Genomic DNA, 26,689 nt, shown 5'->3' on the forward strand with positions numbered 1-26,689 from the left:
AAATGGGAGGTAATTTGAGTTAGCTTAGCCTTTGATTAAACTATTAATATCTGTTCAGTACTTTGAAGAGATCAGAGTCGTGCGAGTGCTTGTTAGCGTTTCACTTTGTTCAGGAGTCATCTAGACCTTATTGTCATTACACCTGCAGCACTGAAGGTCCAGCTGGCCCTGGCCCCACCTCATCCAGGAGGGGTCAGGAGACCTGCATGGGTAGAGTTGGAAGCTCCCAGTCCCAAGAAGATCCCCAGCAAGAGGGCAGCCCCTGTGCCCAAGGCATCTCACAGGAATGCAGGGTGACATTTTTCTGTAAAGGGTGATTTGTGTCTTCTGCTTCAGAGTGGACCTGAAGCTGCTGTGGGGAGATGTGTGAGCAATGCAAATTCATGGAGAAGCAGTGTCAGAAACCAGTCACAAAACACACAGATGCCTTTCTGAATTATGGCCTAATGCATCCCACTGTTTGGAATTATTTATGCAAATAGTGCTCTGACACATTAAAACACAGAAAATGTGTTGAATGTACGGGGAGCTGATGTGCTCTGGCATTCTTATGGCAGATCCAGAGGCACACCAGACTCCCTGTATCCTCTTGCTGCAACCACAGCCTGTGACTATGCTTCAAAGTAAGAGGTGCAGTGAAGGTGAGATAATGATATATTTATGTGAAGTGGCTTGAAATTGACTGTCAATTTAAATTTATTTTTGCTTAATAGTGTGCCTTGTTTGACTGTGAGGACTAGAGGTGTTTCAGGGTATTTGTTAACTCTGTGACATGAGTGGGAAGCTTGGGGAAAAGAGTTAACACTGAATGACCAGGGTTTGTGTAAGTCAGTTGTTATCAGTGGAAGAAGAGTCATAGCATTATCCCTGGAGCTGAATTCACATGTTTTTTCAGTCCTGATGCTCTAATGTGTTTTTTATTTTTTTGGATATGACATGTTTTCCCCTCTTGCAGTTTACTAAACTATTCCTGTCAGTGTAATGATCCCCAGCTGTTGCTTCAGCCCTAGCTATTTTCATGCTGGGAATGGGAAGAGGAGGAGGAGGAGAGGGACAGAGGCTAACTTGTTTACCACACTGTGATTTACTTAATTTGTCAAAAATGGCTATTACAGTGCTTTCTGTAGTGCAAAGTAATACTAAAAGGAAAGAGCTGCAGACTTGGCACTGCAAGAGTAAGGAGATGGATGGACTTAACACATGCAGAAAACAGAAAAGAGTAGAAACTGGGTGTGGTGCGATGAGTACAGCTGTCAGTAGCATTTATGCAGGCAATGCTTTGAACTGGTAATGATACCAAGTAAAATTTCCAGTAAGTACTTTCCTGCCCTGTCAACTGAATTTTCTTCTCAGTGGAACTGAGCTTCATATTCAGTGGCAGTGGTGCTGAGGTACTGATACTCCCAGCAACTGGGACACATATTAATAGAGCTTGAAAACACTTGAGTGGCTTTCAGATTTTTGATTTTTTTAAAATAATTATCTGTTTATTTTTCAAGAAAACATCTCTTTCTATACTTCTAAACAGCAAATGACTGATGCTTAGACTTCCCAGGAGCTGTTGAAAAGCAGCTGCTTTTTTTGAAAATGGAACTATGATATTGAAACTCAAACTGCTTTCTTTGATCCAGAAAAAGTGTTTGGAGTCCTTGCCCAAGCATGAGGGTCAGTGACAGGAGTGGGTTTTCCTTCTGCTTTTGGATCCATCTCAGGCTGCCTGTGTAAATCTTTTCTCAGTATTCTATCATGCACAAGATCTGTCAGTAGTCACCTCTGATTTTTCATCATGCAGTCACACCTGCAAGTCATTGATCAACAGCTTAGTCAATATCTATACCAAAAATAAGTGCCCGCTCAGATCTTTCGTTTCATGCCCAACTCCCATATCTCCTGTCTTTTCTGAGCATTGAATTACTGATTTTGTCACCTGCTGCATCAATAAATTTCAATCCAAAAGGTAGAAGCAGCACATTTTTTGGCAAGAACCTCTGCAACCTATGGGTAGAAAATGGGATACGACTCCTGCTGTGGCTTAGATTTATTCAATTAAAATGTGTAGTGAGCCTGTGAGGCAAATTGTGCTGCTTTTTCTTGCAGGAGGCTCCTCAGGATGCATCATCTGCCCAAGGGCATTAACAGGGAGCAGAATTCATCGTTTCTTTCTTTTACTTGGGCTAGTAAAGTAGATGCAATGTTTTTCCCTGGCACTATGTAATATTTACTCACCTGGTATCTCTCCAAACTAAGAGCAGACCTGCAGTAGCTGAAATACCTTGCAATATGGTGGTTGCTAGAAGAAGTACAATTTTTTTTTGCTTGTTGGTGTATTCAGGAGAGACGAGATGGGTAGAAGAACTGTGCAGGTGATCTTCTGCCAGAGTTTATAGTGCAGATAATATAATCAACATTCTTTCAAGTGAACAAAGGTTTGAACTTTCCAGCCTGCAGCTTTGCCATCTAAAGTTATTGGCCTGATGTAGCTAACAAGAAATGGGAAAGAAGTTGGTGATAAGGAAGAGGGACATAAATTCTTTGCAAAATTGACTGTGAAAATTGGTGAAACCCAAGCTTTCTTGACAATCTTATTTTAAAACTGGCTTTCAGAAATAAAGAGCTGTAGAAAAAAAAAAAAAACTTTTGTAAAAATATAGGGTTTTGGGAGTTTTCAGTGGAAGTGCCTATGATGGACTTTTCTCCATCACAGGGACAGGAATCATCTGTTGCAATCCTCCTTACAAAGACCTTGTTCTGTGGTCTCTGCCCCCAAAGGTGGCTCAAAGGCCTGTCACCATTCTGAGGGTATTTCCCATAACAACTGCTGTACCAGCTGGCACATTTAACATCTTTTTGGTAACCTTCCTCACTGAAACACTTGTCAGGCACAAACATTGTGCTGCCCAGCTGGGTTGCTGGGGGCAGAGCTGAGTGATGCTCTCTGGGTGATGGAAGGAAGAGATCCAGTTTTGACTTTCTCTGCATGGAGTTTCTGTAGCTTCCTGCTGCTCTGTGTCTCTGCAGCAGAAAGTGCATGGAGAATACAGCTGTGTTTTTGTAGGAGTGGCAGTAGGTATGATCTTTGGTTACTCACCTCTGCAAATCTCACAGCACTGCTGGAAGCCAGAAGCTCCCGTTGCATAATTTGATCAGTATTGAAAGCAACATGTAACCTGTCCCTGCAAATTGCTGTGTGTTCTGTTTCTTATTTTGGTGGATGTTCTTTTTAGTTGCTTTCACCATCCTAAGCATTCCTGCCTCTTTCTGTGTTACACTTAGGTGTGAAGGTCCTTCTAAGGCTGCTTGCAGCCCTTTTTCACACTCTGATGGGAAACTCTCCCTTTTCAGAAGACAGCATTTTAGAAGTAGATGCTAAACTAACTGTACCTTTGTGTCTCTCTGAGAGACTCTATTACTGCTGCTAATAATATCTGTCACATTGGCTGCAGGCAGTGTAGAGCGAGGATTGTATCTTCAGGACTGACATGTGACAGTGAATCTTAACTACAGCTGCAAACGCTGTCCCCTGCAGCCACCTCCCTGCCCCAGTGCTGCAGGGAGGGACACAAGGGAAACGTGGCTGCCCTTCCCCTGCCTTTGTTCAGGATGTGGATGAAAGCCCACCTCCATTACCAGTTGGAGAGAATCTTGAAGTGTGTGTAATCTGCTGCTGCTGGCAGTCCCCTCTGTGCCCTTCAGCAGAGGACTGAGCCAGCAGGAACATTTTAAACATCTGCAGAATTTGTCCACCAGTCTGAAGTCAGTGGTCATGCAGGCCATTCGGGGTTTTTTTGGTTTGCTGATTGATCTGTTACACAGAATAACATTATTTAAATATTTATAGCTATGATAGCACATTAAGCCTCATAGGTCAAACTGCTCAATGCTGTGGATCTTCCCTCTTGGCAAAAACCACAACAGCCAGTCCTGGAGATGTGTAGTCCAGAGTTTTTTTGAAAGAAAGTAAATATCCATTGAGAAAGGAGGTTAAAAACTGTGGCTAGATGATGTATCATCAGTGAAAAGATTCTGAGGGACTTTGATGTGTTTTTTATGTGTAATGCAAATTCTGGGAATCAGCTTCCACACTGGGCTCCTGTGGAGGAACTGATTTCTGCTGTAGAATGATATGATGGGCATGGCTTGCAACGTTTTTTACAAGTAGCAACAGAATTCTAATAGAATTTATACTTAAGCAATAAAGAAGGTGTCAGACTGTCAGAGGCCAGGATCTTTATTTGAACCTCAGATGCCATGACTGTGTTCTTCGCAGTCTTTGAGAAAACAGCAAAGATGTTTTTAACAACCATGAGTTAAAGAAATATGGTAATTCCTTGTAGTATCCATCTGAAAATTCTTGCTAAGAGAGAATCCTGGGGCTTGGATAGAAGCTGGTGAAAGGAATGCTGACTAGATAGGGAATGCTCTGAGTCTTCCTTTTGCATGTAATATGCACCTTGGACAAAACCACTTTTGTTTCATGTCCCACGAAGCACAGTGAAGCAGCTGAAGCTGGGAGATGCTCAAGCTAGCTGATTTATAATTATAAGGCCTGGCTTTCTGAATTCCCGGTATAACTAGTTAAATATTACTTTTAAAGAACTGCAGGTTTTGTATTTAAATTTGCAAAGTTCTAAGTAATTTTTTCTACTACTTGTGGTAAAACACATTTGCTCTCATTTGCATTTGGTTTCAGTAAACCAAAGATCTTTAGGTGGTTAAAAATCCAAAATGGTCTTGGAAATACAGAATTGTTCCATGTTTTAGTGGAAAAACCCAAAACACAGCTCATATGTCAAGGTGTCCCAGCTGAAATTTTGCCAAAGAAATTCTGTGGTGTCTTGACCATTAGATGATTCCTGTGAAGGGAACTTTCACCCTCTATCTGCAGAGGGTGCCCTGTGGCAGAAGGAAGGCTGAGTCACTGGGCCAAACCCAGTCTCAGAAATGTTTGAGGAAGTTTGTGACCTTGATCTATGAGGCTGTTTGTGCACTGGAGCACTCTGCTGTAGTAGAAATTGAAGTATGGGAGGTGAATTATGAAGGAAAAGTATTTGACCGTATCTCCTTTGCTGCAAGGGGCATGGAAAGATTTGCTCATCAATTTTAGTGTTATAAACATATTGAATCAATCATGTGTTTTATGGATGTGTCTGGGCACTGTCTCAGTGCTTGATTTTCTTTCTGCTTGTAAGAAACCCACAAAAACACATCCCTTGAACTCAGAGTTTTAAATACAATGAAAAATTGTTCAGATTTTGGCATACCTCAAAACACTTGATTTTTTAATACTGTATAGTTTTTGGAAGAAAAATATAAACAACTCCTGTGTAGCATCTTCATGGAAAATGGAATGGTTGGAGCTCTTTCTTCTTTTAGGCAGAGATACCCCTATCTCTCCAAGAAAAAAATTTAAAGGGTCTGAACTTGTGTTTCCCTTGTGTAGCTTGCCTTTTGTACTGTCACCTTAGTAGACAGCTATAGATCTAATTGTCAGGATATAGCAACCCATTCCTTCTTTTTTCTTCATTTGTCCCCATCTGCCATGTCAAATTAAATTATCTGGGAGAATTTCTTTCTAGAGTCTTCTTTGCAGGCTGGTTAAGGGCAATGTTAGTTCCTCCTTGTTCATTGTTCCATGGAAAAATACAAATCAGTATAGACTGTGACTCAAGTTTACACAGGGAAGTGGGAAATTCTCTGTGTTTTTCCCTCCTCAAGAATTCTCTTCCAGCTATAAATAGTAACAATGGATATATAGATGGCATCAACAAGTACTGATTACAGTTAATATTTACTGTATTATGATACCAGGGTCAATTTTAGGTAGACCTTTCCACCTAGGTATTTTGTTACAGGTCATCTTGTTGGATCATGCATGGTGGCCAGATTCCATGGAAATGGATATGTGCCTAGTTACTCACATGCTTAGTTTTCACCTAGCCAGTACTACTGAGACAAAATGATTTTATAAGAATCAGTACCCTGCACAGAAAGGAAACCAACTTTTCCTGTTGACAAGCTTGTTGTGCATTTTTACATGTTGCATATCTTACTAAATATACCTTGTTGCATGTATTTCAGGTGAGTTTCTTAAAGTTGTATTTTAAGAGTTTCAGCAAGTGCTGAGAGGGATTATAGGTGTACCAAGATTTTATGGTTAAGAATGGGCTTCTGTGTGTTCAGTAGAAACACTTATGTACTAATAGTAACAAACAAATCTGGTTTTAAAATTTGAGTATCAAAGAAGACAAAACTGGCATTGCATTCAATGTAGCAGTGAATAAAATTGCTTTAACCCCTAAATCTTAAATGTTTAATGGAAGTGGCAGGAGTTAAGTCATGAAGGAAGAAGGTAAAGGTAAATACTGAAAAATGCACAGCAACTGCTAGTCTTAATTTTAATTAAACATGAAAAGAACCCTGCAAAATTCAGCATAACTTCCATGGTTATATCAAGTTTGCATTTATTTGGAGTCAGGTACATGAGTAGCTCCTGTGAAATAAACACGTTCAGTTGTGTGCAATATTGAGACCAAAACTCAGAAGTAACCAAGTAAACTTCTAAGGCTATGAACTGGTTCTTCCTCTAGGATCTCCACATTTTACCACCAAAGCCAGTGCTGACTTGAGCCTTGGAGTAACTGTTCTGTCCTGTCTAGATTTAGATCATATTATGTCTTGGTAGCTGGATGGTGCTACTGATTTTGTTTGTTTTATAGTGCTGTGTCCTAACAAAACTAAAATTGCTGTAAATGCTGATTTGATCTTCTAAATACAGTTTTTAATTAACATTAATGCGATGTCTACATTTATCAAATTTGATATTAAGCCTCACAACTGGCCTGCTGAGGTAGCTTGTTGTTCTGTGCCCTGTGAGCCAGCTACCTTGTGGTAAAATGAGAATGGAAATAGATCCTTTTACTTTTGACTGTTTGCTTCTGATTTCATATTCTTTGGGGAGCACTTTCCTCTGTAGGCTGGGATTTTTCATTCTGCTAAATAAGCTGTATCAAAGAATCTCTATTTGTCTCCACTAAGAGAACTACTTAATGCCTCATAACATTGACTCATTAAAAGATAATGCAGTATTCCACCATCCTTTGAAAACATCTGTTTAAATTTTTCCTATTTCACATTCCTCTTCCAGTGACATCCTCCCTAACCTGTTTTGGTTTTTTTTTTTTGCCAAAACCAGTCTTCTGGAATTTGCTCCTATAGACCATCAACAGGCATGTTACACATGCCTGCTGCATGCTATGTCAATGATTTTATATGACCCAAGAATATTTTGAGCTGTAGAAGCTTAGAAGAGTGTGATTTTATCAAGAAACGAGTCCTTCTTGTTCTGAGAGTGACAGTCAGTTCATTTTCTCTTTTCCTTGTCTTTTTGTGTTCTTAATTGACCAGTCACTATTTTTTTTCTGTACTTTTCATCTGCTTTTTAAAGCTGCTGGGCATTTGAGAGCGTGCAGGCTTTTAGAAGTGCTGGACAGTCAAAAACAACACTGGTGTGATATGCCCTCCATTGCATCCTTGAATTATTGCTAGTGCATCCACTGTGAAGTATTTTGGAAGTTGTTGCTTTGGAGGTGAAGAAACTGTTCTGTTTTTTAAGAATCACTTGATTGAGGGTTTAGGTCTACCTCAGGCAGAATCATACTCCTGTTCTCACCTGTACAAATGTTTCATGCTTTCATAAGCTTCCTAAGAGGATAAGAAATAAGAGGTGGTCATGAAAAAAGGTTCAAGTCCTCTATACAAGAACTCTCTATGAAGCAGTGTTCCCCAAACTGGTCCAAGACACCTTTCCATCTCAGCATGTTGCAGCAGCATGTGCTAATTTCTGCATTTCTCTGAAAAAAATCTACTTTCATCACTCTCAGAACCTGCAGTTTGGAGCTGCTCCCGATCCCAGTTTTGTTTCCTGTTCAGGATGTGCTTCACAAACCTCCTCTTCGGGCGTGGGGAGAGTGGTCCCAGTCCTGCTTCTCACAGAGGGAAGACCACAGCATGAATATAAATAAGTGGCTTTTGCCTCTAGTGTGAAAGGTTGTTGTAACAGTTGAAGAGACCAAACCAAATTTTCTCTCTATTCTTTACCCTTTCAAACTCCATTTTCTCCCTAGCATGGTTGCTAAGGAAGAGCAGAGGAAGCTGCCTGCATTTTAATAGCAGCCCTTGCTGCTTCAGTAGAGAAAAGACGAAGTGGAATGTGAGATAGTCTCAAAAAGTAAAGAAATAAACTTCTGCTTAACTCTCCCTTTGTGCAGACTTGCTTCAAGCTATTCTTTAAAATGCATTGGGATGAACAGAAGCGTATGGCTGCTGCTCCCACTAACAGTGGATGCTTGCAAATTGTGAGGATCAACACTGTGTCTGCTGCTTCTCCTTCACCCCACAGAGGGACATGAATTTTTGGCATCCCCTTCCCAGGGTAGCAAACTGTCAGATAATCCCTGCAGTTTGGGTGTCATTTACAGTCTGCTTCACTTAAATGCTTCTCTGTTAACTGCACAGTCTGCTTAAATGCAAAGCCAGCATGTATTCCCCATCAGCACTGGGGAATGAAATGGATTTAGTGGATTAAAATGCTGTTAGGCTCAGAAGATTGCCTTTAAAAAAGGCCCAAAAAGTTTGCTTTTCTTTGTTGGTAACCCCCATTCTAGCACATTCTGTGTGGTGTGGGGTATGTTGTCAACAGCACCAGAAAAATGCAGCTCTAAAACAGAAAAAGGAATCCACCTCAGCAATTTAAGATTGAAAGTTAATTTTGACCATTGTATTCTCACTCACTGATCACAAACTATCACAGCTGTTTTTTTTCTTACACCTTCTTGTGGACCCTACACATAATTTAGTACACGAACAGCCCTTGGCTGCCTCTGCACAGAGAGGTGTTGCAACTGGAGTTTTGTAGATGCTGCCCTTGCTGGTGAATCTAATCTAGCTTCCTGTTGAAGCATGAAAAAATCTAATGCAAGTCAACATTTGTTTTGTAAGCTGGCACAGCTGAAAAATGCTCAGAGACCATTTTTTGGTGTGAGATGAAGTTTTTCTTACCACATCTCCAAGGGACTGAATTCAGTGGGATATAGCTTCCACAGAAAACAACAGCTGGTGTGCTGCATATTCAAAAGCTGAATTTGGCATTTGCTTCTGGTCAAATGTGACTATTTAATCAGAAAGTAGGAAAAGAATTCTCTTCTTAGTGTAATTAGAGGGGCTGCTGGCTGAGTGGTAAGTGGAAAGGTGGCCTCCATCCTTCTGAGCAGTGGTTACATGGCACTGTGATATTTGAGGTGGAGGCCCCGGTACTGCACAAACAGCTGTGCCAATTTTCTTCAGCAAATACTCTGTGTCATCAGAGTTGTCTTTCATTGTTGCATATTAAAATTAAGTTGCTTGCATATGGTGTTACAGAAATTGGAGTGAAAAATTGGAGAGTATGTGTGGGCTGCAGATGGTGGCCTGGAGCCACATCTCCTTAGTCCATAGTCTCTGACCCTCCCCAAGTGAACCTGCTCAGACCTGCCCAGTGCTGGGCCAGTGAAAATGCTCCTGCAATTCCTTTGACACTACAGAAGGGTAGAGGTGTTGAACTAACTGGCAAGTTCCTATTGCAGCTTGTATCAGTGCTGCCTTGTGAGTTTTAAGGGGATGCTGTAGCTGCTCAGTGCTTTCGAAATGGGCTCTCCAGAGGTGCTGAACAATGTACAAATAAATGAGCATTAAATTGCTTTTTACTGTCTTTACTTACGCTTGCACTTTCCTCGACTTAGATAATGAAGTTGGGCTAATTTCATTTGTTCTTCAGTAGTTTTGCTTCCTAATCACGTGGTTTATTCATTGGGTTGCAAGGATGAATTCTTCTATCAGCCAGACTGCTTTCACTGAATTTACAAAATTGATAAATCGCTTCTGTGAGCATACAGCCTTTCTTGTTAATACACAGTTTGTGTCTTGCACTCTGCCATTTTGCATGGGTATCCCAGTCTGAATTCCAGGGAGTTCTGCCTCCTTCAGTCCCTCTGTAGGGTTTTGTTTGGCTCTAGCAGCCTTCCTTCCTTCCTGATCTGCACTGCTGCTCATGCTGTCCCAGTTGTAATCCACCATATGGCTGTGCTTAATCATTACCTTGGTTGGGTGACCTTAAGTATCACTTGGGATTCCTGGCAGGAAAGGTTTTGCAGAAATGTGAGCACAGACTCCCTTTGGTAGCAAGTCTGTCTTCAATATAACATGCACAAGGTCTCCCCACAAGCTGCAGTTCACAGCCGTGTGCTTCTTCTTGCTAGTTTTTAAAAAACAGAAAATACAGGGTATTTTATTAATTTCTTGTCACAAACCTGTCCTGGTACGTGAGACAGTCTTTGAAAAGAGATTTAAATTTTATTTTTCTCTGTTGAAATGCTGAGGTGCAGAATCTGCAGTCTAGTTTCTGCAGTAGTTCTAGTCACGCTGCTAAATGCAGCGTGGTTTAGAAATAGAAGGGCAGGCATGCTGCTGCAGATTTAGGTAATGAGCTGCAAAAAACAACTTAGCTCATCACAGATATCTGCTCTTGCTTCTGCTTACTACCAGTGCACCCCTGAACTACCACCAGAGCTGGAGCTGTCCTGAAAGTTCCCCTGTGGGTGCAAGCTCTTTATATGAATTATATACTGTTAAATCTGAGCTGCCAACACCTGTGGGTTGGTTCCTTGTTGAGAAAGTTTTGTGCTAAGACAAACACAAAATAATCATGACATGCTGTATTTTACTAATAGGGTGACTCTGTTGGTAGTGGCTGTATCGATATTATTTGTCATTTAATACATTTCCCACCTTCAAAGTTCTCCTCTACGCTTCTTAAACTGCTGGCAGTGGTTCTCTATCCTAGCTCACAGATTTCTGTGGAATGTTTTCCTAATTCTTGGAATGGTCCATTAGTGATATGAAAACATTGTTCAAAATTTAATTGAGAACGTTTCATAATTGTGAAATAAATAAGTTGTACCCACCTTTGAGTGGGAAAATCTGACAAGCATACAAATCCCACTAAATATTGCATCTGGTAGAAGGGCATCATTTGGAACTTATTTTCTGGCCAGCAGTTATACACCGTTCTTTGTATGAACTGATTTATTCTTAATTTGAAAACTAATTTACAGGTTAAGTATAGGGATAAAGGAAACAGAACATTGTCCATTAGTGACTGAAAGACTTGCACTTCATTCTGTCCTAGAGTAGCTTTGAATTTCTCTGGTCATTCTAGCCCTTTGGCTGAGCTCCATGTACAACAGCCTTGGACTGGTGCTTGGGACATCTGTTAATCTATATATAGGATTCACACACTTGAACATGTAAACAGGTGATCTCCTAAATATATGAAATGGCATTGGGAACTCCAAGTACTTAGTTAAGCCAAAATGTATTTAGGAGTGAAATAATCCTTTTTGCCCTCCTCCCTGCCACAAAAATAAGCTGTATTGGAAAAAAAAAGTACCTTATGGCTGATTATAACTTGTGCTTAATGTGTAGGTATATACATTCATAAATTACTTAGTGCTTATAAAAAGGGTCCTGAAAATTACTTTTTTTCCCCCTGTTCCTCAGTTTAGTTCTCTTGACAGTTGCTAGTTTCTTGTTGTGAAAGGACATAGGGTTTAAAAATTAAAGGTGCATATAATGGGTAGAGAAAATGGGTAGTAGATGGTAACTAATAAAGAAATAAGATATCTTTAGAAAATTTGTAAGGGAGGCTGCAGTCAGGAAGGGAATTTTAAGTCATTTGATGAAGTCTCTAGCAGTCTGACTGAGAGTCATTTTAAATAAATCTGGGAACAGCAGGGAGACTTCAGAAGAGCAAAAGACCGATAACGTTTTGCATCACTGCTGACAAAGGGTGAGTGAGTAAAGAGTGGCTCATCTGCTGTCAGTTCCAGGAAAAAAAAAAGATGGAAAATTTGATCAAGAATTTAGGTGGTATAAGAATAGCAGTATAATCATGCTGATCAGCTTTTCAGTTTGTGAAAACAGATATGCCCAAATGTGATTCTGTCATTTGGATAAGTGAAATGTGGTTGCTAGGGGTTTTGTCTAGGTGCAACAGACTTTTGTAACATCTTTAACTTAGTAGCATGGTGTATTTTGGTTTTAAGAAGTGTATTTGAATTTAATGAAGTACTGCTTAATTGAATTAAGAACTGATTGTAATGATAGAAAGCAGAAAAGTATTTCTGGTTGAGCTCAACCTGGTGCAGTCTGGAAACACATGCAAGAGGCTGTAACAGTGTGGACAGAACAAATACTAGTGGAGGAATAAATTGTGACATTAAAAAAAATAGTTTAGATCATTTAGGCAAACTGAGACACTTGAGCAAAATGCACATTAATATGGGTGACAATACAGATGTGCATCCAGGAGCAAGAAATGCCAGCCACACATGTGTGGGGCGTTTTTAGCTGAAAATCCCTGGCTGGGAGGTGAAAGGGAAACAGTAGGTGTGGTTAGAAATGTGAGGGAAGGTAGATGGTTATAGCAAGAAAGTGGCTAACAAAAAGAGCTAGCACACCTTACTAAATGTGTAAACAGAAGAGATGAGTAATAATGAGATTATCTGCTGGGGAGATGGGCCTGCTGCTGTAGGTTTGTGCCTTGCCTGCATACATTTAGTAAGATGTGCTAATTTAGGGTGTGGATACATGGGCTCAGTAGGGAAGCAATGCCATGCAGGGAGATTCAATGGGCTGCTCCTGATGGGGCAGAAATCACTTAGTGGCAGTGTGCTGTGGGAAGGATGAAGTGCTGGCAAATACCAGGGGTCCTGGTTGTTCCACTGCAGCTCCTGGCTACGTGGCCATCCTCTTCAACTCACTAATGCACAAACTGGTGCCAGTTTTGACTGGGCTGTGCTCTCTGTCAGTGAGTCCATCCACCAGTCAGGGGGACATGAGAGGTGATGGGGGGAGTGAGAGATTTGACACGGTCTCTCTCAGCAAGGTGTTAGATCAAGATTTGGGTTTTGATAACCTCAAAAGGAATCCAGCAAATGAGAAGCTCTGTGAGCTGTGCTAGCCCTCACACTAGCACAGAAGTCAGAGAGCGATCTCATGCTGGGTGGGAGGAAGAGTCTGGAACTACCACTTCTGTTTGCAGTTTCACAGCCAAATGAAGGGCTTGTTCCTTCCCCTCTCTGTTCCCTCCTCCTCCTTCTGGCTCTTGGCTGATCCCACACACAATTACCATGGTGCTCTGTACATCCTCCTCCCCTCTCTCACTTCCATGTACTAAAAGAAAGTAGTTTCCTGCCCAGGATGCATATATTAAGAAATCATAGTTTGTCTTGAGAAACAGAAGAGAGGTAACTTGTTTGCACACTGTGTGCACAGAGGTGTTTCCACTGGTAGGAGGTACTCCTCTCACTGTCATAAACAGTTTCAGGGAAGGGTACTTCAAGAGTCAGTGGACGTGGAATCCAGAAAAATCCAAGAAGAAAATTAAATGTGATTTAAGTGAAGGTGATTAGGTGCTATGGAAACAACCATAGAAAGGAAGAGATGGATCTCTTTTTTTGTACATATGAAGACCAGAACCCATTTTGGAAGATGTATCTTAGTCAAATGCAAACTGCAGATAGGAGGTTGAAAGAAACAGGTAAAATGTGGTGATGTCTGTAAGTAGACAAAATGGCATCTTCTTAAATTTTTTGATCTCTGCTTTAGGGAGCGTACAATACGAATTTGGATATAATGTATGAAATTAATGTACTGGACAAACAAAGTACTTAAGAAAGGAGACATAAGGGTTATAATGAGATTGTATAGTTAGACTGTAGAGAGCAATTTTGCTCTGTAGTGGTTCCACAACATTCGTGTGGACTTTCATTACGTGGGCTATAAAAAAGGCATAAGAGAAATTCAAATTAAAACAGGGGTGATGAGATGCATTGCATTCATTTTATAATATTTTATGTTGAGCATGCTTAGGAGTTTGGGCTTGATTGCAAATGGATTCAGTGATACTCAGGTTGTCCTATTTTGAGACGTGTGTCACATTCATGTGAATTTTTTCTTCAGTTTTGAAAGGTTGCTTTCATATGGAAGGTGTCTTTGACTGTAAGAACAATCTAGAATTTTGCTTTGATTGTATAGTTTAAAGGGAAGATGCTGTTATAATCTAAATGTTGAATTATTTCTATTCCAGGGATTTGCACTAAAAAATCCCAGCTAATTGCATTTCACACAGGTCACGAATATGTTCTGTTATGCTAAAATAAGTAGAAAAAATTCTAGTGATAAGGGGATTCCTTTTGTAGTGGAAGGACACTTCTAGATGTATCTGTGGTATTTCACTTTCACGAGACATTTCTGAAGGTGAATTTCTGAGCTGAGGAAGGAAATCAGCCTTGTAATTTAGAGTAACGACCAACAATTTTGACATATCGTTTAATCTGCACATAGTAATTAGAGTTTTCAGGAGTCATTAGCAGCTGGGGTGTCACTCTGTGTTTATTGGAGGACTGTCAGCTGGTGTTTCTCTTTGTTTGTTTTTTAATATTAATGGTTTGGAAAGCAGTTGGAGCTCTAGAAAGAACTGAGAAACAGGCCTGGCTTTGTGGATTTTTATCACCCTGCCAAGACCCTGCGCAACTTCCTCTCCCCTGGCTGCAGCAGCCTACGGAAACCTGACTGCTGGGGGCCACTTCTGCAATTGCAGCAGGGCAGGGCAGCAGGGTGGGAGGGGGGTCTTTTCCTTCTGCTGCTCACCAGTGCCTTGGCATCCAAAGAAGAAAACGAGATGCATTTGAAAATGTCTCTTCAGTTGTTTCTTGCACTGATGGGTTTCCTTCTCTCCCTTCTCTCTGCTGTCGTGCAGTGCTGCAGTTGAAGCTCCAGCAGCGACGCACGCGGGAGGAGTTGGTGAGCCAAGGGATCATGCCGCGTAAGTACCACTTCAGTTCTTTCCTTGGCGGCTGGATGCATGTTTTTTGGTGGAGAATGGTTTCCCATATGATTTGAAAGGTCAGGTTCTCCTCTTCTGCTTGGAAAACATCAAGTGTGAGAGCCCCACCCTGTCCCACCCAGCCTGGTCCTTCCGAAGTGTTGGTGCCACCTCCGATACTGAGGAAGAGAGCAATGGCTGCAGTAACTGTACTGCAAAACTAGGCTGGTGCTTCATCTCAGTGCACAGTCTTCTGGAGAACATACTCTGTTAGAAGTGCCATATATACTTGACCCATGCTGGTAATCACTTTTAACAGGCTTCCTGCCTCTGCAGTTTCTGTTCTTACAGTGTGGCAGCTCCCCAGACCTCTGAGGCACTTGTAACTTGGTGTGTACATATTCCATAAACTGACCAAAACCAGGCATGGTGTACAAGGTGTTAACCAGCAAGGGACCCTCTTTTATGTTTGTAGCTAGAAAACAGTTAGAATGAGCCCTATGGGCATCAGTCATTGCCCTTCTTGCAGGGAAAGGCAAAATCTCTGCAGGCTGAGAACACGTACTTTCCTGGGTAAACAGAGAGGATCTACCCTAAAGCCAAGCTTTCAGTGTCAGATTAGCGTTGGAGAAGGTGTTTTTTTGTTTTGCTCCCCTCCTTCCCCCAAAAATGCAAAAGAGGTGACAAATAAGTTTTGTCATGCTTTGGTACCTCTGAACCAGATGACTTACAGGTAACATTTTGAAGTAAGGCCACACAGCAAATGTTTTCTTTTTGAGGTCCTCTCAGTTTCATGCAACAGCTGTAGTAAAATGCAGTGGATCAGATATGTATTTTCTTCTTTCAAAAGCTTTCCTGCTGCCCTGTTTCAGAAGCTTTACTTGAAGATGGTGTAGTAATGAGGATTTTCTCATTTCTTCTGTTTATGGGGAGTAATATGACACAGTGCTGTGACTTAGACTTCGCTGAGGGCTGAAGGTTGGACTGGCAGCTCTCTGACTGAAGAGAACCTGTCAGCAGCACTCTGTCAGCTGAAGTGGCTTGCTGGATGGCAGTGGTGTTCTTTAAGAGGTTTCTGGGGCCCCTGCTTAAAATTTGTGTTACCAAAGCAAAAAGAAAAGATTGTGCTGTCTGGATATATCGTACCTGTTGTCTGTTTTTTAATCTGAGGAGCTTGTATACGAGCTTCTCCAGAATACGCTTACTTGCTTTTGGATGAAAGACTCGTGTCCCAGTAGCTGCCTTTTTACTAATGCTTCTCAGAAGAAAGTGTTCCTGACTTCTTTGTGGTGTCCTGCTTTAGGTGGATATGTATGCAAATACTGTATTAACTTATGTTCAGTACTGGCTTTCTTCAAAGTGTACCTGGCCAAACTTGTGATTCCTGAGAGGGGTCTGTTTTCTAGGCCTTTTGAAAATGAGGCCCTTGCAAGTCATTGAAGTAAGGCTTCCAGAATAATTAGTGAGTCTTAAATTTATTTAAAACATAGTCTAAATTACTAGTCTTTGCAGATTTGTGCCCTTTATTGCTTCATTTATATCTCTTACATGTGAATTTTGTGATGGACCAAAGAAAAACGCTTCGTGAAAATACTGGCAGCACATTAAAAGGTCCTTTCTGCAGTGGAAAAAGCCTCCTTTAACACATCTGTTCTAAACATGATTTGAAATTGGTTTCTCCCAAGTAATGGTATCATTTACCCATACCTGCCAGCTGGAAATAACCACACATAGGGAAATGTTTAAAATGTAATTTGCCTGGGGAGTTTTTGAAGGGAAGATCAGATGTGAGATAAATTGTGATACATAAAGAAAAAAATCCCATTTTTAACCTGAGAAGTAAAGAGGATGACTAGGGACCATGTTCCTCCAGAAGGCATCTCAGCACCATGACAGCTCTACATCTACTTTCAGGAGTTCCAGAATAGATTTTTTTTTACTGCTGGGAATATGCAAGTATCCTGTATTCTTTCTTCCTTTCTTCTCTCTGGCCTGTACCTCTTGTCAGTGAAAACACTGAGGTGCTTAACCTTGTTCTGCTGTCATCTGCTGCTGGGCATGGCTGTGCTGGACTTGTCTGTCCCTCTTGAGTTTGTTAGCCAGGAACCACACAGTCCTTCGTGATGATTCAACAAAAGAGTAAAAGTTGGAATCCAGAGGATGCTTTGGTGCTGAACTAAAAGAGCTGGAGTGCTCTTTGCATGTCAGATGCTGGTTGGCTTCTTTTCTTTCCTTTATTTTCCATCTGGAGAATCTTAACACTCTTGAGAGAACTGTGGTGGTTGCAGTTCTATCTGCATTACAGCTTGTATCAAGAATGTGTTTTTGAAGTGAAGCCCCTGATTGCACCTGCCTGCTGTGCCTTGCTTTGCACCATAAAATGAAGTTTGAGAGCTGGATGAAATTGGAATGAAAGTAAAGTGGAAAATATTCTGCCTAGAGCTAATATGCATTCAGCCCATGGGACCAGACTACAGCTTGTCTGGCACCACACCTCCAATTCACCTTCACATCCAGAGTGGGGATGTCACTTCCTCACCATCAACTTGGTTTCTCTTTTGGTCTTACTGTGCTTTCCTGTGTGTTCCTTTGGATTGGCCTGTGATACAGATCAGTTCCTGTATATCTTGAGGCAAACAGCCATGGAAAAATCCCTGAGCCAAGTGTGGGAGAAGTGAAAGGTTTTGTTTTACATGACAAGCTACGGTACTGTGCAAACTCCCATTGGTACCTTTGGTTCTCCTGTCTGAATCTAAACCCCACATAAGATTTATTCTGCAAATTGGTGCCCTGAAAGAGAAATGTCACTGCAGGCTTCCATCAACACAAGTATTTTGGACACTGTAAATATGAGGAGTGGGAGATGACACGTTTGTGTCACCCTTAAGTGAGAGTAGAGTCATGCTGCTCCTGCTGTGCTTGTTCATAACAGAACTGTGAATTGCTTACTTTGTCCCATGTGGAATTTTGTTTATATGGTAGAGTGGAAAGGCAAATGTCTCAACATTTTTTTACCAAGTACACTTAATCTCACTTAACCTTCCCAACCCACCAGCCACCTACAGTGGGGCTTTGCTCCACTGAAAGATTAGTGTATTGTAGCAAGAAATAAAGCATTTATAGGCAGTGAAAAATGATTCAAAATAATTGCATTTTGTGCTTCATTAATTCTTCTTGCTTTCTGTTACCACTTTGTGTAACCTTTTACTAGTAGCAGGATTCATTAGTTCAAGATTAAAATTCTCAATTGCCCTTAGAAAAATGGTGGGAAGCAAGTCTTCACCTGCAGCTGACATATCTGTGATCTGAGTTAGAATGACAGTATCTTGAAAAAAGGAGAGCTGGATTTTTATGTTTATTCAGGTTTTGGCCTATTTTCTAACAGTGCAAATAGACAAGCCTTTTTGCTATTTGCATTTTTTTGTAGCTATGCAGAGATGATTTTCATCTTCTTGTCCTCACAAAATACAAGTTATACAAAATCTGCTGTCTGTGCTCAACTCTTTGAACTATGTTGTGCTGTAGAGGAACAGTCAGATGCTGTCATTTTTTAGTATTGAGGTTTTAAAGGTTATAGCTATTGTAAAGTTTTTGGGGGGAATGTCAAACACCCCATTTTTCACTCTTGAAGACAGTGTTTAAACAGTAGCTAATGCACATCTGAGTAGAAAGTGATGTGGAAAGTATCTTCAACTAAAACAGCAAAAAATTTTAGGGGAAAGACATTTGGCAAACGTAGCAGTAGTCTGTAATGCAAAATATGTGGCTCTTTTTCTCTTTTGCAAGATTTAAAGCTTCACATGCCGTTTGTTTCATCCATCAGGATTTTGGTCTTTGGCTTCTGGCTGCAAACACTAAGCAACACTAAGCACAGGCAAGAATGCAAGGTTGTTGTATGACACAGTCCTGCAGGAAAGCTGTTTTGACCATCACATCTATCCAAGCAGGCGAAGCAGAAGTAGATAATTTCTGGGAATGTGCCTTGTGTTTCTCTGTAGTGGTGCTGTGTGAGTCTCTGAAAAATGACACAGGCGTCCTTTGAAAAGGGCATTGCCTGCCCTGGAAGCTAGAAGGAGGCTGCTGTACAGGCTGAGAACTTCCAGGAGCTTCTTTTTCACTTCAGTGTATCTGATGTTCGCCAGTTTTTGTGCCCACATCCACCTCCTCTGTATGTTTGTGTTCTGGGATGCAGAGCACGTGGCTGTGTGTAGATCCAAAGAGGATGGAATTTGTGCATGGAGATTCTAAAGGGACTGCTTTAACAGGTGCTGAGGTGTTTCTGTGCCCTAGGTCTGTGCTACCAACACTGGGATGCAGTTTCTGCTGGGATGTGCAACCTGCTGGATGCTCGAGCTTATTTCAGAGTACAAGAGTGCATTTTGTCCTCAGACTCCATGAGGAGAGCATGCCATGGTTCAATCCAGCATGTCACATGATTAGAAATTACTGTAATACAGCAGGCAGTCTAATGATTATCATCTCATTAGCCTTTCATATCACTTGCTGCATTTTTTATTAGCGGTAGGGTTAGTGGACAAAATGTAATATTTGTTATAAAACTAAAATGCAGTGTTTGCTTTTTTGGGAGTCTGTGAGACGTTGCTTAGAATGAATTTTGAAGGAATTGCTATTTAGTGGAGACAGCTGGTGATTTAAGAGTACAGAACACAGGTTATGCTTTGGCATATCAGTGTTGATCATCATCTAGACAAAGCTTGTAGTAGCTGGGCTTCTGCATCCAGCACAGCTACCATCACAAAAATCTAAGGATCTTTGAGATACTGAATTTGGGAAGCAAACTGCTTGCCACATGTGAGTTTCTAAGGTTAAATCATGTCTCTAGACTTCAACATCTCAACCCCAAGATTTGGCCATACAGTCACACTTGTGTTTGTGTAGAGGAGCTAAAAATGCTATTTCTGCTTTAGCCTTTACCTGATAGTCTAACCACTTTTCAGTTTAGAAAAAAAAAAAAATTAAATACTTGAAAATGATGCACTTCTAGCTTTCTTGCTGCATGGCTCTGTAATTAATATTTATGTTAATATTTTCTCATTTATTCTTATTTCTAATTATGAATCTTGTTGACTTATACTGTGTGTGCTAATTGAAGGAGACCTGTCAACCTTTGGTTCCTGTTACATACAATAGCTACAGTAGAACATATTAAATGTCAGAAACAAAACAAAAGCAAATAAAATTTTATAAATTTCAGCTGTTAATTGGCAGTGGGAGCATCTTTCTGTGTGTGTCAGAGAAAGGAGAGGCAGCAAGCTGTTGGAACATGAGAGTAACCCGCAGGTGTAGTATTTTTCATGGCAAGAGTTGTTCTGCCATCATGCTGGTGACTTCAGGGGCAATTCTTCATGCCTCAGATATGTTTTGTCTTCTACATAAGGGCCAGGATAGATGAACTGCTGCGCCTGGGTGGAGTTCTACTGACTTGGAACTGTTGTAGCGTGGCTCCACAGCCGACATTTCAAGGTTGTGATGTGTTCTGTTAGAGCTGCAGCTAAACCCATTGCTTTAACACCCTGAAATATCTCTTGCTGCTACGTAATGTGTCCCCGTCATTCTCTCACCACTTTACATACCAGATCTTTGTAGTGACATTCCTGCAGTTTTATGGAATCTATTTATAGTAATCAAGCAAAAATACAAGTTTTCACTTGGCTGCCATTTTATGCCTGCTGTTCTGCGCATTGGCAGCTGCTTCTCTTTCATGCTTTTAAGCTGGAACTGTAATTTCATTTAGGACAAGGAGTTAAAAACATATATGTGGAATGTAAATAAAGCTGCAGCTAGACTTTTAATATACTCAGTGTCATGCTCTGAGAGTAACACTGGAACACTGAGCAAGTACTGTAAAATTAAAAACAAAAAAATAGAGGACACTTGCTGTAGCTGTCCTCTCCATATTTTCTGTTTCTGGTGTGTTGCACAGAAATCTGTAACTGTTTTTATTTTAGTTTCATTGTATACCTATAACTTGTCTCCAAGGAATTATTTGCTGGTTATTTGACTTTGATAATTTTTCTTAGAGCACAATTTCAAAGCCTTCAGTCTTTGTGTGTAGAAGGCTGGCTGTACATTTAATCTGAGAGTCTCATTGTTATAGGACTAAAAACTGCATCTGCTTTTCTTTTATTTTTAGATACCTGTCTGAGTAGGTTCTCCATGTGTCTGTATGATCTGTGATTAATAAGACACAATTGGAGTAGTAAAGTCATTGTGTTAGGATGGAAATGTGCTGTTTGCCCTTTTTGAAGCTGTAGAAGGAAGACCATGCTCAGGTGTTTGATAGGCTGCATGTGGTCCTTGATCCCTGCCATGATAGAAGGTTTAACTCTGCCAGTTGCAAGAGAAACGTGATAGTTCAGAGGAGTAAAGTCTGACAGGCAATGCAGTTGTTTCCCTTTGTGTTCCCACAGTTGTGTTAGCTTCATTCTTTCTTGTTGTCTGGGAATGGTCTCTCATTTTTGTGACCCCATACCTTTCTCACCCTGGGCACTCTGGAAAGTTATCAGGCATGAAGTCTGGTCCACGAATGCATGGATCAGAGGGTTCCTGGTAGATGTTCCTTATGTCCCTTTTCCTTTCCAGTTCGGAGGTGGCATAATCCTGATTGTAATGAAGCTTTGCCTTTTTTTATTTCAGGATTTAGGTAGTGTCTTTTGAATGCAAAGAGTTAATGGTGATGGATGGAGCAGATTATACATTATTTGTATTTGCTGTAAATGTTTTTTGACACAGAGCCATAGCCATAGTCATCCACAGATCTGATAACTGTTACCATGGGTGACAATTTCCATTTTGCTTCTAAAGAGGATGAACTTTCTGAGAAATTGCACATATGTTAGATTTTAAATTAACTCAGTGTTGGGCCTTGGAAAAATCTTAGTCCTTTCTGCCAGTAATTTCATGTTTACTGTGACAAACGTTTAGGCTTTTCACACAATTAATGAAAATCTTAAACTTCAGCTGCATCGGTGGGATACTCTGTACTGAAGTCACTGCCAGTCTTGCTGAAGGTGGGCTCTGGAGCAGTGCCTGCTGCAGGCCCTGGAAGCAGCTCGGCTGCGAGTGTCTCCATGGTGAGTGAGCTGAGGCACACCGCAGCTCCCCTGCCTGAGTGCTCAGCAGCCAGGGCAAGCCCAGGGAGGGAGCTGGGAAGTGGCTCTTCTTGGGGAAAGCAACTGCCTGAGCCGTGCAGGTTCAGAATGCTGAGCCAGGAGAAGGGCTGGCTCTCTAAGGCGGGGTGTCAGGAGGATGTCAGGGAGGCAGGACCTCAGCTAGGCTTGCACAGCAGCCTGGGGCTCACAGGCGATCTGCTAGCAGGGACTTCGTTTGGCTGCTGTTTTCTGCGTGTGTCTCTGTTGACTGGAGTAGCAGGGCAGTGCTGCTAAGAGCTGCAGCTCTGTGACTGTAATGCTGTGCTTTGGCAGTGCTGGCAACAGAAGCAGCATGGGAAGGATCCTTTCTCCAGTCTTTCATCCGTTTGGGACTGGGAACACTCATAATCCTTCAGTCACAATAACACTCTCATTGAAGGGTGTCACTGAAGGGCAAGCTACATCTGTTTGAATGTCAGAGATGTGTTTCTTACCTTCATAAACATTTGCATTGACTTTTTTATGACAGTCTTAATTTTGAATTTTCTGAGTTTATGCATTTTGGGATTTGAATAATCACGATTTACCAGTTGTTGCTTTTCCCCCTATCTTTAATTTGTTACTCATATTTTACCCTTAATCCAAGGTCATTTATCAGTGTTGAGGTATGGTATCAAGAATTCTGAAGTGTGATCTGTTCTGTGTCTTGAGTGAGAAACTTCCTCAGAGCTGCAGATGGAGAAAAGGATACTCATGGACATCTCCCTTCTCTCAGCTGTGTATTCTCCAGCCCCTTTTCATATTTCTGCAGCACACAGCAGCAGCTCTTTGACACTGCCCCACTGGCAAGATGACAACCCCTTCTGTGCATGTGACCCAGTTTTTTAATACCTTTTTCTTCCACGCTGTGAGAAATGCTTTTTGAACATGCTTTTTGAAAGTGGGGTGAAGATGAAGGGAGGAAGAAAGTGCTAAAACTGCCTTGCTCTGTCGTTCAGTTCTGTGTCTCTTAGCAAATCCTATGGGTGGGAGCCCCACCCTCAACCAACGGCGGAAGTCATCGAGCCTATTTCCAGTACTTGTCTCATCTTTTTACGAAAGCATAGTAAACAAGAGAGAGAAACCAGAATTTGGTTGAGAGCAGGGGTATATAGCTGCAGCAGAAGGCCTTCTGTCTTTCTGGATTAAATCAGCATATCTGAGTTAGGGTTTGGATATGTCTCTTTGTCATAGCAAAGGAAGGTTTCTCCTTTCCCTTAGGAATGAGTCTAACTGAGGAGCAAAGTATTGACTCAGTATTCTGAATTTAGCTGTAGCCTTTCTACAAACATTGTGTGTTGTCTTACCAACTGATTTGCAGTTGAAATATCACCTTGTTGTCTATGATGAGCTAGATACTATGGCCAAGGACAGCTCATGTGCTTCCTGTCCTCTGTCAGTCTACAAGTCTGACAGCCTCGAGTAGTGATTTACTGATTACAGAAGGCTTTGCAGCCTCTGCTTCCCACAAAGCACTTGAGCTATGAGGATCTGTGCAGATCCTTTTGCCTTTCTTTCTTCCCTCTGCTTGGTTCCGTGCAAACCTCAGTGTCTTCTGTCAGCTGTATAAGCAAATGCAGAGTGTATGGGTATTTTGGCCTCTTTTTCTCAGCAGTTGGGTCAGTCCCCTTCCCCTGCTGTGTTTCATTCTTAGAGTGTCTCAGTGTGCTTCTGATTCCACTTATTTCTCACACTAGGTGACAGGAACTCAGAGTCTGCCTATGAATATCTTTGAAAGCTTTGCATGGCTAAAATCTGCTTTTGTACACTGTGGGATAAGCCCTGAACAGAAATGTGTGGGCCATTTTACCCAGCTTTTTGTCTCTGCTGTTACGTTGAAGATTTGGATTTGATTCCTGATCCTTGATTCAGTCTGTTGTTCATAGCAGCACCAGTTTGATGCTTTGCAGCAGTGTCTCAAGGCCTGGCTGGATGGGACTTGGAGCAATCTGGTCTAGTGGAAGGTGTCCCTGCAACCATAGCAGGGGGGTTGGAACTACATGATCTTTAAGGTTTCTTCCAACCCAAACCATTCTGTGGTTCTGTGATTCATTCACACTTTGCCATCTGCAAAATGTGGCTTGGACTGGAGGAACACTGAACTCAGGCATTGCAGTTTGCACCCTGTTTCATAGGAATTAATACATTGCTTTGAAGTGAAGATTAGCAACTTTCATCTCTGGGCTTTATATGGAAAGGTGTGGGTGAATGTAGATGCTCTTGTGTGCTGCTGCTTGGTTTTGGGGGTCAGGTGCAAGAACACAGTTGCAATGGATAGCTGCAACATATTTGAAGCAGGGTGGAGGCACAGAACAGTTGCATCATTGATGTGCAGGGAGGTTTCTCGTGGTAGCTAAGGGTGTGGCCACAAAGATGCTAATACTTCAGGAATTCCAGAGATGAACCCTCAAAATGCTCCACAACAGGCAGCAGAGAGACTAAAGAAATAGGATGCTTGTGGTAGGAATTTCATGAGATCCTTGCTAGCCAGCCCATCTGTGGCAGGAAAATCAAGTCCTGCTGTCAGTCATCTGAAGGTGAGGGGTAAAACTCATCCTCCTAACAACAGATGTCACAAACTGCCACAGTTGTCCAAGTGTGACAAAAGTGTGAACAGCTCAGTGGAGGTCACCTGCTGGACTGTGCTGTCCCAAGCGCCATTGGTGATGCTATTGCCCCATCTGTCACTGAGCCTTTCTTAGTGCTTGTTGGGCCATTTGTAACACCAGGCTGTCTTCCTGTGGTGGATGGGGCAATTTGAAGATGTGGGGGCCATGGCTCCGAAGGATGGGGCTCCTGCTAGAGTGCTGGCCTTAAACTCAGCCTCTCATTTCTGACTTTGTCTGGCAGGGCAGTTGTGCTCAGCTTTGCTGACACTATTATTTGTGGAGCTGTGCTGTAAACCAGCATACCAATCCAGGTTAAAATAACTCTTTCAAAACAACTGTGATCAGAGTCTACAGATGATTTTGTCAGCATAACCAAGGGCTGACATGCTTTGACCCAGACCTAGGTACAGGAATGAGGGAGAAATGGAACTGCAGGTTACTGAGGCTGAAAATGCCATGTACGTATCATGTAGAAATAAAATCAAAATGCAGCAGGAGGTAACCTAACTGAAATTGAGCAGAAGTTACTTCTGCATTGTCAACTATTTATTTTCTGCATACAGTGGAAAACAAAAAAATACCAGCTCATACTGCTGTTGTAGTTTGGCAAGTTTGGTGTTTTTTTTCCTCTGGCAGCACTCAGTTCTCATCAGGGCTCACTCAAAGGTAGCTGGACAGTTAGGTCAAGGATTCAAGTTAAGTTTGGAGAGGAGCAGGTGCCATGGAGAGGTGCAGGAGATACTTTATGGCAGCAGTTCCATAGCAGAGCTCCCTGTGCAGTACAATTGGAGCATCGGTGGCAAGGCAAAAACACATGGGACATGGAAAGCGGGGAAAAGGAGATCACTACTGAAGCTGGATCTGCCAGCAGACTAAATATTTGTTGAAATGCTTCCCAGGGAATTCAGGGTATTAAATGTGGTTTTGCACTTCTTGGGTTTAGTAAGGTGCTTGAAACAGCCTTTCCTGATGTTTTTGGAAGCAAGCTGGGACTACTTGAAGCTGCCCTATGCAACTTGTGAGGGAACAGGATTGGAAAAGGCTTGGTGTCAGACTGGGAGGCTGAGTTGAGCAGGGTTGTTGGGTGGGATGGGAAGGGAGAAAATCAGTGTTTGACAGGATTCAGTATTTTCAGTGATGTGATGTAAACAAAGGAACAGTCTGCCTGGTTATTAAGCTCCAGGTTAATAGGCTGGGGGGAGGACAGGAGTGGGACTCCCAGTGTTGGAGAAGCCAACAACATGAGTGAAAGAGAAAGGCAGAATGTCCACATTTTGTAACACCTAGTCAGTGGCTTGAATTGAGGATGAGGAGTGGCTGGCTTGGTACCAGCTCTGCAGAAGAGGATTGGAGAGTGGATGGTGAGACAAGCACAAGTGAACGTTGTTTGTTTTATGTACAAAAACAAGGCAAACTGGCTGGGACATGTGGCTGAGAAGTGTTATTGAATAATCATTTATCTCTATAACAGCCAGTAAAGCCTAGGCTGGAATATGTACCTGGTTCTGGACACTAGGCTTCAACAAAAATGCACCTCAAATGGAAGGAGTCCAAAAGAGACTAAACAAGCAAAGGTCTGGATAATGTTACCTGCAAGGGAAGGTTGAAGAAGCTGCCTTTGGTAATTTTGTATATCAGAAGATTGTAGGAGAACTGAAATTTTCAAAAGGGGTGGATGCAAAGAGGAAGAAAATAAATCGTTCTCTGTAATGTTTGCAGGCAAGGTGGAGAACAAAGAGTATAAAATGTAGGAAGGAAAATATAAGTTAGATATTCAGAAAGGTTTTTGAATAGTAAAAACATTTGTGTAGTGATAATTCCTCTGCAATAATGCTACATTTTTTCATGAGAGGTCTCCAAGAACAGGTTAGACAAACTACTGTAAGGAAGAGTTTAGTGTATTTTACGCAGGCTGAGCAGTCAGAAGGCATCAGGTGATTGGAATTTCCTCATCCCTAACCATCTGTGGTTGTATGTGATACTTCAGGTCCTAAGGGCTGGGGACAGAG

The 26,689-nt window shown here is 41.6% G+C and overlaps 1 protein-coding gene across 1 annotated transcript in view; it reads left to right on the plus strand.

The window, feature by feature from the left end:
* Nucleotides 1-26,689, plus strand: part of MRTFA (myocardin related transcription factor A) — a 48,851-nt gene that overhangs the window by 3,466 nt on the left and 18,696 nt on the right. The window contains exon 2 of the mRNA XM_041416943.1: nt 14,855-14,920. Coding sequence (XP_041272877.1) covers nt 14,855-14,920 — 66 coding nt within the window. The remainder of the gene's footprint in view (nt 1-14,854; nt 14,921-26,689) is intronic.

This window comes from Onychostruthus taczanowskii, unplaced genomic scaffold (genome assembly GCF_017590055.1).
Source record: "Onychostruthus taczanowskii isolate IOZ18803 unplaced genomic scaffold, ASM1759005v1 scaffold53, whole genome shotgun sequence".
Lineage (NCBI taxonomy): Eukaryota > Metazoa > Chordata > Aves > Passeriformes > Passeridae > Onychostruthus > Onychostruthus taczanowskii.